At 42.8% G+C, this 16,834-nt stretch overlaps 1 protein-coding gene across 1 annotated transcript in view; it reads right to left on the bottom strand.

Moving 5' to 3' along the window:
* PARD3B (par-3 family cell polarity regulator beta) overlaps positions 1 to 16,834 on the bottom strand; it is a 994,526-nt gene that overhangs the window by 42,825 nt on the left and 934,867 nt on the right. Inside the window, exon 22 of the mRNA XM_038749054.1 lies at positions 15,342 to 15,421. Within this exon, the coding sequence (XP_038604982.1) occupies positions 15,342 to 15,421 (80 nt within the window). The remainder of the gene's footprint in view (positions 1 to 15,341; positions 15,422 to 16,834) is intronic.

Here is a 16,834-nt window from a genome sequence, read left to right as displayed (position 1 = left end):
CAATGAAGTCTACTGGGATCAATGGTTATTTTTGTCTTAAATGTTTCTGTTGATTCAGATTTTTTTTTTTGCCAGGAATTCTTCAGTTTCCCCCTTGGAGATTGCAAGGTAGTTTAACAGCTGCACTCTGTGACTTGATGTCCTGACCCTTGGCCTTCTTGACTTCTTAAGGAATGCCTTGTGGTATTAAGCTCTAATTTGGCTAAGACAGTGAGCAGGTTGTTTATTTCACAGCTTGCTCCACTTCAGGAAGCTGAAGAGACTCTTATGTTAAATGACACTCATTTTGGAGGGATGGCTTTGTAACCATCTTCTTGCCCTTAGTTTCTTACCTTGAGGCCAAAGGGCTAAATAAAGGCAGAGTGTAAACTAGAAATGTAACTTGTGAGGTATGTAAATGCCAACTTTCTTCCTTCTCATTTTCCTAAGAATATGATCAGCTTTTTTGAACAATATTATATTGATAAGCCTAATACTTAAAAGGGTTGTGCCCTGATTTTCCCTAGAATTAATCTGAGACCTCAATTTTTCATAGCCCTCAGGCAACAATGCAAACATCACCCACTGCACAGTGTGACAGCCAAGAACATGAAGTTTTCCACTGATGAGGATGAAGGGTACATTCTGTGGTCAGCTAAAGGGTTGTTTACAATTCCAGAAAATCTTCAAGATGGAAGTAGAATCTCCAGACAGGATTGAGACCCGGGACATCTTTCATAACTTTGTTCTACAGAAAGACCCAAGATTTCTCTTTCTCCAACACTGGTAAGGATTGCACAGTTTCCTCAGGGAGAGAAAGAGCTGACTCAAACCCTGTCACTTTCAGAATCTGCTTTTCCAGGGAGGTTAGGGATCCCAAACTATCACTCCCTCAGCACTCTATTCTAAATTAGAAGATGCACACAGCCTCTTCCACAACTGATGAACTCAGAGGCAATCCTGTGGGATTGCAGAAACACAGTGCTTTGCTCACAGTAAGTGCTCAATAAATAAGATTGAATGAAGGAATCATTGTCAACAAGACAAGAGAGGTGATTTGCAAAACCAACATGGGATCTCACTGATCTACATTAGGTGAAATATCCTACCCAGAGTCTTCCTGGATTGACTTGCTGAAGAATGATGCTAATTATGCACTCTCAGAATCTCTAGGGGAGGTCAGGTCACAGTGGGGACCAACGGACATGATCCTTACTGCACACTGGAAACAGGAGATTCAAGAGATGTACTGGTGTTCATCACTCAACAAAATTATTTACCTCTATCTTGGAGACCTGGGCTCTGAAAAATATTAAAGATGTTTGGCTGGACTTAAAAGATTACCAAAATTCCAAGACTATTCCCACGATGGTTTGTCTCTACATATGTCAGAATTGCCAAGGCCAGTGATGAGAATGGTGAGCCAGGTCTGTCCTTTGAAAAATAATTATGGTATTGGTGAAGTGGTTACTCTGTACCAAGCAGTGGACTAAGTGTTAGGGTAGTTCCAAGATAATCAGGTTGGAAATCGTCACTGTCCCACATTCTAAGGGGGAGGGATAACTGATATTTTATCCCTTTTTTATAGATGAGGAAACTGAGGCACAGAGGAGTTAAGTGACTTTCTCAAGGTCACATAGCAGGTATGGATCAAAGCTGGGAATAGAATCCAGGTCTTCTGACTCCCAGACTCTTAGGCCATGATACTTCTCCTGTTCAATCTATTCTTTGTTTCCCTGCTCAAGGATGTGACGAGGAAGTTGGAGTTCTAATAGTCTGGGAAATTGTTTCAACTCAACAGGCTAGGAGCATCACTAAAAATGATTGAATCACTCATCCAGAGGCTCCTGTTAAATGAGGACTGTGCTTCAGAAGGCCTAATACAAGAGGCATGAGAATGATTATGAAGTGCTTTTCAGAATCCTCAATGTGCTAGGGACTGATGTTAATCAATCAGTGGTATTTGTTGAGCACTAACTGTGTTAGACTGTGAGCCCACTGTTGGGTAGGAACTGTCTCTATATGTTGCCAACTTGTACTTCCCAAGCGCTTAGTACAGTGCTCTGCACACAGTAAGCGCTCAATAAATATGATTGATTGATTGATTGGTTGGTAGGCACGTTCCCTGCCCACAGTGAGCTAGAGCTAGAGCTACTATCTAGAGGATGGTAGACTGCAGAATCATCTAATAATAATAATTGTAGTATTTGTTAAGTGCTTACTATGTGTCAGGCACCTCACTTGGCGCTGGGTTGGATACAAGCAAATTGGGTTGGACACAATCCCTGTTCCACTTGGGGCTTGCAGTCTCCAACCCCATTTTACAGATGAGGTAACTGAGGCCCAGAGAAGTGAAGTTACTTGCCCAAGGTCAAATAGCAGACAAGTGGCGGAGCAGGGATTAGAACCCATCACCTTCTGACTCCCAAGCCTGTGCTCTATCTATTATAACATGCTGCTTCTCCAGTGGAGACACAAAACTGAAAGCTGTCACTGGATTCTGTGTTCCAGATGGAATACCATCCAGTGACAAAGAGGTAGGAAACTGAATCCGGAAGGCTGGTTTGGGAGACTGTAAACTCCTTATGGGCAGGGAAGGTGTCTGCCAACTCTACTGTATTGTACTCTCCCCAGTGCTTACTACAGTGCTCTGCACACGGGGAGCACTTAATAAATACCACTGATTGATTGATGGGGCATCTGCATGGCAAAATGCTGAACTAAAGAGCATTTGGGGACTACAGGCTTCTGTCTGGCAATGAGAACTAGGCTGCCACAGAGTCGACATCTGACTTCCAGAGCAGTTTGACCAAAGTCCCTTCTATTCATTCAGTCAGCCATTCACTCATATTTATTGAGCACTTACTGTGTGCAGAACACTGGACTAAGCACTTGGAAGAATACAGTATAACAATAAACTGACACATTCCTTGTTCTCAATGAGCTTACAGTCATACATAGAGAGGGAGACAGACATTGATATATTCAACCTTTAATATTACCAAGCATATCCCAGAATGTGGTTTGCTCCCAACACAGAAGCAATGCAAGTTTCTTACCATTCCTGTGCTTTACCTTCCTCATCTGTGAAAGAGGGAGATATATGGTCTCCCCACTTCTTAGACTGTGAGCTCCATCAATCGTTCAGTCTGCTTAGGGCCAGATCTATGTTCTGTCCAGTTACCTTGCATCTGCCCCAGTGCCTAGCACTGTGCTTTGGCACATATTTGTTTTTTGACTTATGCTGTCTAGTCGTATCCAACCAATAGCGACTCCGTGGATACATCTCTCCCAGAACGCCCCACTCGCCATCTGCAATCATTCTGGTAGTGTATCCATGGAATTTTCTTGGTAAAAATACAGAAGTCTACCATTGCCTTCTTCCAGGCAGTAAATTTGAATCTCTACCCTCGACTCTCTTCCACGCCACTGCTGCCCAGCACAGGTGAGTTTTGACTTGTTTCAGATTGCCTTCCACTCATCAGCCACTGCCTAAGCTAGGAATGGAATGGGTATGCCCCTACTTAACTCTCCCTTTCATAGCCGTGACTGGTAGAGTACTGAAAACTCTCCAGGTGCAATCCTGAGAGGGGTTGGCACATATTAGGACTTAATAAATACCATGATTATTATTAATAGCTAATCATCATTGATAATGATAATAACATTTTAAAGATACAATGAAACAAAACCTCAAATAATGTGACATAGCTGTAAACAGTTGGGAGGCAACAGCAGAAGAAAGACCAGCTTGACATTCAGTAATTAAAAATGGAGTGACTTGGAGTACAGATGATATGCTAAGCAGATTGTGACCTAGACAGGGAGAAACAAAAACAGTGCCAAGGACTCTGGGGAATAAATGCAACAGCACTGCAACAAGGGGCCAGCTTTATATTTATGGGATATGAAAGGGATTGTGGCCAAACTTTCACACATCAAAATGAATCTTACCATCAGTAACATCATCTTTGAATTGGAGAGACAGTTCTGTGTATCATTCTGTGTGAGTGCATGTGACATGGGCTTGGTATTAGAAGCGTCACATTGAGAAGCAATGTGGTCTAGTGGTTAGAGAATGGGCCTGCGGGGTCAGAGGACCTGGATTCTAATCCTGACCTTGGGCAAGTCAGTTTAACTTCTCTATGCCTCAGTTCCATGCAAAATGGGGATTCAAACAGTCATCCGTATTTATTGTGTGCTTACTGTGTGCAGAGCACTGAACTGAGAGTCCACTATAACAATATAACTCTCGATACCTGTTCTCCCTCCTACTTAGACTGTGAGCCCCATGTGGGACCTGATTATTCATTCATTCATTCATTCATTCAGTCATATTTATTGAGCGCTTACTGTGTGTAGAGCACTGTACTAAATGATTGGGAAGTACAAGTTGGTAACATATAGAGATGGTCCTTACCCAATAGTGGGCTCACATTCTAGAAGGGGGAGACAGACAACAAAACAACACATATTAACAAAATAAAATAAATAGAATAGTAAATATGTACAAGTAAAATAGAGTAATAAATATGTGCAAACATATACACAGGTGCTGTGGGGAGGGGAAGGAGGCAGGGTGGGGGGAGAGGAAGGAGGGGGCTCAGTCTGGGAAGGCCTCCTGGAGGAGGTGAGCTCTCAGTAGGGCTTTGAAGGGAGGAAGAGAGCTAGCTTGGCGGATATGCGGAGGGAGGGCATTCCAGGCCAGAGGGAGGACGTGGGCCAGGGGTCGACGGCGGGACAGGCGAGAATATGATATTTACTCCAGTGATTAGTACAGCACAGTGTAAGCACTTAACAAATACCACAATTAGTATTATTATTGTACTGATTAATGTATATTGCAAGATCTCCAACAGGTGATTCTCCAAACGCTAGTTATTCATTTGGCTTGAATATTAGATCTCTCCCCTTGGGACTGAGTTCTAGATTTTATTGTCCAAACACAGCCAGTGAAAGTCTCTTTGTTTCCCATTGTGGTAGTTTGTTGGTTGTGTAGTTTCCCAAAGAGCTCCTTAAGGGCAAGCATTATGTCTACTAATGATATTGTTCTCTCCCAAGCATGTAGCACAGTGCTCTGAACACAGCAAGTGCTGGATAAGCACTTAGTGCAGACTCTGCACACGGTAAGTCTCAATAAATTTCACTGATTGATTAATACCACTGATTGGTTAATTGACTGACAAAAAAAGAAAAAGGCAAATCACTCCATCCAAGGTACTTTAATGAATTGGGTTCCTCAGATCTCTGCTGCTTTCATCAGTTTGGGGTGATCATTTCCTTGAAATGTGAAATTTAAAAATGTTGATGATGATGAGGACTAAGATGTGCCCTTTCTTCATTTCTGCTCAAATTACCTCCAGAAAAGGATAGTCGTAGGTTCAGAGTTCTTGATTAACAGACTTCAAGATCTCTAAACCCATGACTAACCTTGTCTGGAGGTGATTCAAGCAGAAATGAAGAAAGGGCACACTTTAGTCCCTTTTAAATTCCAGGCAATTCCACATTTCAAAAAAAAAATGATCACCCCAAAGTGAGGGAAGAAGAGAGAAGAAATTTTGAGGAAACCAACTTACTAAAGGATCTTGAATAAAGGATCTTAAATGTAGTGATTTGCTTTTTTATTCTTTTGTTGATCAATCAATCAATTATTTATGATATTTGGTAAGCGCTTACTACATTTCAAGAAATATTCTAAATGCTGGGGTAGATACAAGTTAATCAGGCCAGACAGTGTACCTGTTGCAAACAGGGTTCACAGTCAAGTAGGAGGGAACAGGTTTTGAATCCCCATTTTGCAGTTCAGGAACCTGAGGCATAGAGATGTTAAGTGATTTATCCACAGCCCTCTCTAGCTTCCAGACTCATGCTTTATCCAGTAGGCCACACTGCTTCCCGTTTATTGAGCACTTATTGTGAGCAAAGCACTTGGGAAAGTACAATACAAAAGAGTTGGTAGACGGGGTCTTTGCCCACAAGCAACTTAGAGGATTTGTGCAGTCACTGTCACTGTCATTTTTGGGTTTACTGTCATTTACAGATTACTATCTTTTCAAATCTAAAATCAGATTTCACCTCTTTGTTTCCTCCTTAATTGTCACCAGTGTATATGATTTCTTTCTTAACTTTTTGTATTAGACTTAACTTAGTGATACAGTGTCATTACATTTTGTTTTGGAGTCTGTGGTTAAACCACCAGACAACAGGGTACCAAAGAAATCAGAAACCACTTAGAGACCAAGGGATTGAGAATGGAAACAGGTGGTATGACAGCTACGTAGATTAACACCAGAACCTTGACTGAGAAAAAAGATTCAGAAAACAATAGCCGATGATATGTGTGGAGGGAAAAAAAGGAGCAGAATTAGAATGGTAAAGCATTACAGCACTGTCAACAAAGTCACCACAACAATCATTCCCACTGCACTAAGTCCTTGGGAGAAGATGGTAGAGTGACAAAATAGGAAAATACCCACAATGATCAGAGAACAAAATGTGAGAAATTATGCATAGATATGGACTTTTCAATAATGATAAGAATAATTATAGTATTTCAGTGTTTACTATGGGCCAAGCGCTATACTAAGTGCTGTGGTACAGACATGATAATCAGGTCAGACCCAATCCCTGTCCCATAAGGGGTTCACAGTATAAATAGGAGAGGGAATGGGTACTGGAACAAAAGTTCTCCAACTCCCAGGTCTGTGCTCTTCTCATTAGCTAAAAACAAGAGCAGTCTAAGGTCTGAAAGAAACTTTAAAGAAGGAATACTGAAACAGCAACCAAGATGTTTGGGAGCACAAAGAGTCAGATCACATCTGTCAGAGAACTTCAGGTTCAAGGGAATAGTTGGTCACTATCTTTAACCATGAAGATAATGGACATTTATTTACTTCTCAAAAATAGTTCTTACCTAACCAATGTATAGAAGTTTCGAATCTGATATAAAACAGAAAATTTTTTTAAAAATCACTGGAAGCCATCAAGATTAAACCAAAACTAGGTAGATGATGAGCACACTCATGCTTTAATATGTTCCCACTGACTAATACTCTAGCTAAACTCATAAAAGAGCACCTCGATTGCATAATTAATATCCATTGTCATAACAGACATCAAGGAGATATTGGATAGGAGGAAATGGCCAAAAGATTGATTAAAATTGACTTTAACAGAGGAACTAAATGCCGTAAAATGATATGGCCACTGCATTAACCCCTTAATCACAACTTCTGGGATTTCATGTGATATCACCCAGCTTACTCTCTGTGTCCCGATTTTGTCTATCTCACCAATGATCACTTTCCCATATCCTCCCCTTAGTCTGGAACACCCTTCACCTTCATATACACCAGACCACCACTCTCTCCAACTTCAAAGAATTATTAAGAGCACATCTCCTTCAAGTGGCCTTCCCTGATTAAACCCTCTTTTCCTGGCTCCCCTTTCCTTCTGCGTAGTCTATGCACTTGGAGAGAAGCAGCATGGCCTATTGGTAAGAGTATTGGTTTGGGAGTCAGAGGACGTGGGTTCTAACCCCAGCTCCACCACTTGTCTGCCATGTGACCTTGGGAAGTCACTTAAATTCTCTGTGCCTCAGTGACCTCATCTGTAAAATGGGGATTAAGACTGTGAGTCCCACGTGGGAAAACCCAATTACATTGTATCTATCCCAGTGCTTAGAACAGTGCTTGGCACATAGTAAGCACTTAACAAATGCCATTATTACTACTATTACTATTTTCTCTGACCTTTGGACATTTGATATTCACCCCACCCCCAACCGTAGAGCACTTATTTACATAACTCTAAATTATACATAATGAATTACTTAATTTACACTAATGTATGTCTCTCCCTGTAGACTGCAAGCTTGTTATGGACAGGGAATATGTCCACTAATTCTGTTTTATTATAGTCTCCCAAGCACTTAGTGCGGTGCTCACCACATAGGAAGTGTTCAATAAATCCCACTCATTTATGGATGGATTAATATTGAACACCAATGACTTTTGTGTTTGAAGGACCTCTGAATTGTCAGTGGAGATGTATAAAAATTTCAGAGTATTGAAATACTGATAATTCATCATTTTTCTCTACATCAAAGTGAGATGGAATCAAAGGGGCAGCCAAATAGACAGTGATACAATGGAGGGAGGGAATACAGGATTAGATTTTCAACCTAATGTACATGTGCTTCATTGCTTTTTCAAAAAAGCATTAAACTTTATCATGTACAGAGGTGGATGGCAAGATTTGGGCCAGTTCTCCAGCTCATCGGCATGCATCCCTGAGTGCAGGAATCTTGGTTCCTAAGGTTGAATGAACATCAAGGCTTGGCAGGGACAGGAAAACAGTCCTCATCATTTAAGGAGATACACTGTGAGACCACTGTTGGGTAGGGACTGTCTCTATGTGTTGCCAATTTGTATTTCCCAAGCGCTTAGTACAGTGCTCTGCACATAGTAAGCACTCAATAAATATGATTGATGATGATGATGATGATGACCAGTAATCTTCTGTGACCTGGAAAGCTGGACACCTTGGGCAAAGACCTGTGCACTTTGCAATGCGCTGCAAACTTGTCTGCTTACTCGCCAGTTGAATTCCTTGCCTAAGCAGGGACATAACTGGTAAGGATGAGAGAATGGGTCCTGTGGGCTCGGGATTTTATTTCTAAACAGTATTTGCCAAGTACCTACTACGTGCCGGAAACTGGACGAAGCACTGGGATAAATACAAGCTAATCAGTATAGACACAGCCCATATCCCACGTGGGGCTCACATTCTCAAACCCCATTTTACAGATGAGATAACTGCGGCACAGAGAAGTTAAGTGACTTGCCCAAGGTCACACAGCAGACAAGTGGTGGAGCCAGGATTAGAACCCAGGTCCTTCTGACTCCCAGGGCCATGATCTATCCACTAGGTCATGCTGCTTCTCATGGAAGCTCATCATTCATTCCTGACAGATGAGCCACCCCTTCATCCATGGTTTCCAGGAAGTTGCAGAAAAAAAAAAAGAATTGAAGCTCTGAGACAGCCTCAAACTCTGGATGAAAATTTCACTAGCTAATTTGACTACAGTGAGGCGGTCCATCGTATCGGTGCATCAGGGGTGACAGGCTGGCCTCGCAGAAGAGAGATTTAGTCAATTAGGCACTCGGAACTTTGACAACTTCTTCAGGAAATGACTGGCCCAAACTAAGTGAATTAATTCGTTCTGCATTGAAAACCTGGCAAGAACCACCAGTTGATAAAAAACAGAGGGCTTGGATTGCTTAAGTGTTGCATTTGGCCTAGGTAATTACCGCTAAGCTTACATCCAGTCAAAGAGCAGCTCTGGCTTTGCTGAGAATCTTTGCAGAATGCAGTGCCATTGCCATCTGCTTTGCATGTGCTACAAAATAATGCCAGATTGGCAAGCGGAAATTCAATAGCAGGGAGTAAAGTAGAAGTTAATTGGAGAGATGAACAAGAGAAATTGGAGAGTGAGAATGTCTTTAGGTCGGGATTCAATGCTCGGAAAGTGATCAGAGGATGACCAGGTGTAAAGCTCTTGAATCCTATCACAGAGCATGCGAACATACCTGCTTGCACGTGTCAAGATTAGTAGGAGTAGGGTACTGTTGCCCGTTGGGTAGGGACTGTCTCTATATGTTGTCAACTTGTACTTCCCAAGTGATTAGTACAGTGCTCTGCACACAGTAAGTGCTCAATAAATACGATTGAATGAATGGATGGAGCATCTTTTTTTTTTTTTTACTGTATTTGTTAAGTGCTTACTATGTGCCAAGCACTATACTTAACACTGAGGGTAGATGCAAGTTAATCAGGTTGGACAAAGTCCCTGTCCCACATGAGGCTCACAGTCTTAATCCCTTATTATAGATGAGGTAACTGAGGCACAGAAAAGTGAAGTGACTTGCCCAAGGTCACACAGTAGAAGTGGCAGAGCCAGGATTAGAACCCAGGTCCTTCTGATTCCCAGGCCCGTGTCCTGTGCGCTAGGCCATGCTACTTCTAGACTGTGTGCTCATCTCTAGATTGTGAACTGGTTTTGGGAAGGGAATACATCTGTTGTTATATTGTACTCTCCGAAGTACTTAGTCCAGTGCTTTGCACACAGTAAGCGCTAATAAATACAACTGAATGAATGAATGCTTCTCTGATTGAGGATAGAGAAAAACGGAGACGAAGAGCAACAAAACACAAATGAAATGCAACAGTGGAAAGAGCGTGCATTTCAATCCGAACATTGCGGCGTCTCTGACCCAGCACAGTGAGGGACAAGTTTATGAAGGACAAGCAGATTTCTAGGCCGCAAGGAAACTGGTGTTGGTTGGATGGCCCTTCTGAAGTTAACTGAGTCCCCTACTTCAGTTCTGGGAAGGCTTTACTGCCCATTTCTCTGGCAGGATGATGGTCCTTTCATTTGACCCTAAAAGACATCCTTCTCTTTCAGTGACTGTAGCCTCTTCAGTGACTACGTGTGACCTATGATCAGTTCTGTGTCAGGCAGGTGCCTGGCCCAGAATTCCCACAGGCCATAAGAAATGCAACAATAATAATGATAATGATGGTATTTGTTAAGGGCTTACTATGGACCAGGTACTGTACTAAGCGCTGAGGTGGAAATAAGCAAATTGAGCTGGGTGCAGTCCCCGTCCCATGTGGGGCTCACAGTCTCAGTCCCCATTTTACAGATGAGGTAACAGAGAAGTGAAGAGACTTGCCTAAGGTCACACAGCAGACAGGTGGTGGAGCCGGGATTAGAACCCAGGTCCTTCTGACTCCCAGGCCTGTGCTCTTTCCACTAGGCCACACTGCTTCTCAATTCCAGGGTCCTTTCCCTCAGAGAAGCTGTAATGCTACCTTCTTACCGGATCATTGGCATAATCTTTCAGAAGCATAGAGATCATTCTGAATAGAGAGTAAAAATGCCAATTTGCTCATGACACTTCTTCAGGTCCCAGAAGTGCTATTTCAAATCAGATTGGAATTCCCTTTTTAGTCTCTAATGTTACTTCCTAATGTTCCGCAGGCAATTATACCTCAAATTGTTTTTATTTCAAATGAAAATCCCTTGGGGACTGAAAATTGATTTTTATATCAGCATTTCCTATTAGTAGGATGGCCAAGAAGAGTAATATTTATTGCATGTACTGTGTCATCTCCGATTAGAGATCAATTAAATTCAGGCGGCCACTGGATTTAGCCAGAATTCTGAGAAGCAGTGTGGCCTAGTGGAAAGAGCACGGGCCTCAGAGTCAGGAGACCTGATTTCTAATCCTGACTCTGCCACTCGCATGCTGGGCTACCTTGAGCAAGGCACTTCACCCCTCTCTGCCTTACTTTCCTTATCTGTAAAACGGAGATTAAATATCTGTCCTCCATACCCCTTAGGCTGTGAGCTCATGTAGGATAGAGACCGTCCAACTTGATTTCCTTGTAATAATAATGATAATAGTGGGATTTGTCAAGCTCTTACTATGTTCCAGGCACTGCACTAGGTGATGGGATGGTGGGATGGACACAAGCAAACCGGGTTGATCTTTTATCTACCCCCACACTTAGTAGAGTTATTTGGCACACATAGTATATATATATATATATATGCAGCGTGGCTCAGTGGAAAGAGCATGGGCTTTGGAGTCAGAGGTCATGGGTTCAAATCCCTGCTCTGCCAATTGTCAGCTGTGTGACTTTGGGCAAGTCACAACTTCTCTGGGCCTCAGTTCCCTCATCTGTAAACTGGGGATGAAGACTATGAGCCCCCCATGGGACAATCTGATCACCTTGTAAACTCCCCAGTGCTTAGAACAGTGCTTTGCACATAGTAAATGCTTAACAAATGCCATTATTATTACTTAATAAATGCCATCATTATTATCATTATTTGAGCAGGGAAAGGAAGATAAGGGGAGGAGACACCTCCCACACTGTTTTCAGGGGCAGTATATATAATGCTTGTACCCAGTGAACAGGGCACTGATGAGGGGGACCTCAAGGTGCTGCTGTGCTCGGGCGGCCAAACTACTACCAACCTAACAGGGGTCAGGATGCCCCTTTTTGCAGTTGGTCCAACAAGGTCTCTGGGGGTGAAGCACCATTAGGGTAGGCCCAGAAATCTTGAGCCTCATGGTTGCTACATCAATTCTCCTGGAATCTGGAGATTACTGGGGATTAGGCGAAGGCAGCATGATGTAGTGGCTAGAGCCCTGGGAGTCGGAAGGATGTGGGTTTGAGCAACTAGGTAGCGCTTAACGAATACCATCATCCTCATCATCATCATCACCGTGATTAGCCTCAGGCCAGGCTGGACCCCAATTCTGGGCCCCTTGCAGGTGGAGCTGGCTCGGTCCTCCCCATTGCTACTGAAACAACTTCCTGGGTGCATCTGGGAGTCCAGGTCAGTACAGCCAGAGTCCTCAGCCCGGAACACTTGTATATGTACCAGCTTTGGTGGCACAATTTGGGGAAGAAGTCTTGATCCTTATCTGAGAGAATGGCACCTAATGTGAACAGAAGAACTCAGGTACATGACAAGTTTCTTCCAAGACTGCCTCTCTGCAGATGTTTTTTACTTAAAAATTCAACCTCATCAATATTTTAAGCTCCCTGCCTCTTCTGTAAAGAAAAGGCCGGCTCACCTACAGGGATGCACTGGCTTAATTTTTCCGGGAGAAGATGCAGTACATGCACGTCAGCCTGAGGCCAAAGGGACTGCACTCCGATCTGTACCTTTTGGGTACTTGGCATTCACCTCACCCTCACTCCACAAAACTCATGTCTATAGCTGTGATTTATTAGTGATTATTAATGTCTATCCCCACCTCTAGACTGTAAGCTTGCTGTGGGCTGGGTATGTGTCTACCAACTCTATTGGACTGTTCTCTTTGAAATAGTGCAATGCTCCGCAAGCAGAACAGATCAGTAAATGTCACTGATAGAGCGATTGATTGATTGATTTGCAACTCGGCCTGCCCATTCTCATGAAAGACAGTGGGAGGGTTTCAAATCTTTAGCGCCTATATCCATTTATATTCAGACACCTTTGGAGTTCAGTGAGTGTGTTAGGATTGTTTTCAGGATTTTTTTAGACACAGATTCAACTACCGTAGGTTGAACTGAACCAATTGAAATCTGATGCCAGCGAACCCTGATTTCTCTGCCTCCCGTCAGTATTTGCCAAGGAGCAATGAACCCTAGCCTAGGCACACATGACCTACTACTGCTGCTGGATGGCCATCTCCCTTCCCCAGGTTTTTTCATTAGAAATCGAGCATTCGTCAGCCCCCGGCACGTTTGTCTCAGTTCCAGAACGTTTTCTCCTGGCAGGATTTACTCCGTTCACACATTTTGATGGCAGATACAAGCCCACAAAACATAAGAAATGTGCCGCCTTTGTCAGAAAACTCCATCCCCCAGTGTTGAATCCTAAAATCTACTTGTTTATATCCAATCATGATTTTGTCATTTTTCCATTTGTTAAGGGAAGGAAATAGATTAGAAGGTTATGAGGAGTTTCTGGTTAACTCTTGAACTATCAAAGCCCTGTGGCCCATTCTTCATCAGTTTTACATAGGACGTTTCAGGAAGCTGGACTTATTGGTTAGGAAGAGATAGAATTATTTTGACCTACTTAGCCAATATCCCTAATTGCTCACCTATCCTTAGCCCAGCTTCAAAAGATGCACAATCAGTGGTATTCGTTCAAGGCTTACTCTGTGCAAAGCACTGTGCTAAGTGCTTGAGTATGGTAGAGTAAGTAGACACGATCCCTGGTCTCGAGGAACTTACTATTAAGGGCCTGATGTTTAACAAAAATTGTTCAGGTTAGTCCATTTTCACACAAGAAGAAAATGGAAGAGAAAAACTAGTAGAGGGGAAGGAAATACTAGAGGAAGGAGGGGTGGAGGGGTAGGGAGAAGCCCAAGAGAAGAAGAGAGAAAAAGCAAATACACTTTCCATTCAAGTAAGCCAGATTTATATTTTGATTTTACTCCTTGGAGCAGTGTGCCTAGTAAACGTTGAAAATGGATTCTTTACTAGTTTTTGAATTTTAGCACTCTGCTGGAAAGCAACATGCTACTTGTAAAAGCAGGTGGCACTCCTGCTAGTGCCTTTTCTAGTATTCAGGCTGTTATTTTTGGAAATCCACAGGCAAAATCATGGCTAACATAATGATTCACGGAGGTTAAAAGGGGAAACTGAATGGCAGATGCAGCTTTGGGCTAAAACCTTAAAAGCTTGGGTTTTGAGGGTGTTCGAGTTGGTACAACAGCCCTTCTGAATAAGGCTTCATGGCTTTTCAAAGGGGAAATATTTTTGTATATTTCAGGATTCTTTCCCTGTACCAACTTGTACACTCTTTGTGGGTGGGGAACGTGTCACTTATTCATTTTGTACTTCCCGAGCCCTAAGAACAGTGCGCTGCACAAAATGGCCACTCAACAGACGATACTAGGACCCCTACTCGATTAGTATTAGTATCTATTAAGCACTTACTGGGGGCAGAACACTGTGCTAAGCGCCGGGACAGAATACACAAGTGGGACTTGGACCCAGTCTCTGTCCCTCGAGGGGCTGTCTTACAATCAAAATTCACGTACATACACAACAGTTCCCATTCCAACAGAAGTTGGATTGGATTCTCGGAAAACCTTCTCTTTTGTCATTCCCTGCTAGCCAGACTAACAGCTCTCCAGATCTGAATAAGACAGTGATATCGAGACTCATTTTTCATCTTTAAAGGGATCTTTTTACAGCACACGAAGTTCATTTCAGACCAGGCTCTGACTACGGTAACTATCTCATCGGTTCCATACCACTATTTGGTTACTGCCTTCTGATTCCTGCTCTCAGGACAATTCAAAGAGACTAAGCCTCCCGGTTTCCCATTGCTCTCTTATGAGACAAATTCTACTCTCAGATACTCCTAAAAACTCCATGGATGAAGCCTGCTGGAATTTATTCATGGGCACCTCCCAACCCAGGGGTCTGATACCATAGGATCTGTGTGCCTTTGGTTCAGCCCTTCTGCCATTTTGAGACCAGAGGCAAAGGTTTCAGGCTCAAGATTTCGACCTCAAGGGTCTGGCTGTTGCCCATGCCTGGAATTCTGCCCCACAATGCATGCTGGCAGGATCAATGGCAATGTCATCCCAGCATTTTTTTAATCAACGGAATTCAAATTATTAACACAGTTATGAAGATGACACCAAGCCTGCAGCAGACGGTAGTGATTTAAAATTACAACATAATCCCTCATTTATGAGCCAGAAACCTGTTCTATTCAGATTTCTCTAAAGACCGTGGTGGAGGGTGAATTGGTATATGGAGATACTTGCGTGAGATACCTGGGTAAGGATGCATACTGTCTTTCCATTCCCTCAAATCGGAGGTTGCATGAACTTCCATCTGGGCTTTTTCCAGGCACCTGTGGAGAGAAAAGTAATTAGAGATGACGATCAATTAGACACACTGCTTACTGACAATGAATCTCAAAATTATAATCAGTGCACAAATGATGTTGCTGCATGCCAAAAATCAACCAAGGAAAAGCAGGGACTCAAAATTACCACAGGAATTGACAATAAACCCACAAATATGGCATTTATCAACACTCTCCCTTCTATCAAGAAAGGGTCAGTATAAAATAACATTCTCCCATCAATCAAGCCATCTCTATTCTGTCCATTAAACATGTCATTAAAATTCAGCTCCTCTTTGGATCTTTCCCTTCCTTAAGGCACTACAAACCACCACAAACCCTACCTGTCCTTCATTACTCCAGGGAGTGTGCCCATAAGTGTGCTTTCTGTAGCTAACTGCACTTAAGTATTTATGCAAGCGCATGCATTGGGTCTATTTTTCCCTATATAAATTCCTTGGAAACAGAAATCACATCTTCTCACTACATAAATTGTACACTGCTTCATGTCTTGGCCACAGTTGAGGCTCAATTAATGTCATGAATGAAAAGGGCAGAGTGATTTTTCAGGTGCTCTGCTCGGGAATACCTCAGAGTTTCTCACATCTTCCCTCTAGACTGGAACCCCTCCCCCTCCATATATTCATTCATTCACTCAATCGTATTTATTGAGCGCTATGTGCAGAGCACTGTACTAAGCGCTTGGGAAGTACAAGTTGGCAACATATAGAGACTGTCCCTACCCAACAACGGGCATATGCTAGACCACCACTCTCCCCACCTTCAAAGCATTGTTAGGGTCACATCTCCTCCAAGATGCCTTCCCACTTTAAGTCCTCTTCTCCCCAGTTCCCTTTCATTCATTCATTAATTCATTTAATCACATGTACTGAGCACTTACTGCATGTACTAAGCACTTGGGAGAGTACAAAATAACAACAAACAGACATATTCCCTGCCCCAAAGAGCTTACAGTATAGTTGGGAGGGGTGGGGGGAGAGAGAGGGAGAGAGAGAGAGAGACATTAATATAAATGAATAAATTACATATATGTACATAAGTGCTGTGGGGCTGGGAGGGGAGATGAAAGTCAGGATGATGTAGAAGGGAGTGGGAGAAGACAAAAGAAGGGCTTAGTCAAGGAAGGCCTGTTGGAGATGTGCCTTCAATAACGCTTTGAAGCCGGGGAGAGTCGGCTGTCAAATAGTAATAATAATAATAATGGCATTTTTTAAGCACTTACTATGTGCAAAGCACTATTCTAAGCACTGGCACTATTCTAAGCGCTGATATGAGGAGGGAGGGCATTCCAGGCTGGAGGCAGGATGTGGAGGTAGGATGTGGATGAGAGGTTGGTGGCGAGATAGACGGGATTGAGAGAAGGTTAGAGTTAGAGGAGGAAAGTTCGTGGGCTGGATT

This window comes from Tachyglossus aculeatus, chromosome 7 (genome assembly GCF_015852505.1).
Source record: "Tachyglossus aculeatus isolate mTacAcu1 chromosome 7, mTacAcu1.pri, whole genome shotgun sequence".
NCBI lineage: Eukaryota > Metazoa > Chordata > Mammalia > Monotremata > Tachyglossidae > Tachyglossus > Tachyglossus aculeatus.
The sequence above is the reverse complement of the archived record's forward strand: the minus strand, read 5'-3'. Positions and strand labels throughout refer to the sequence as shown.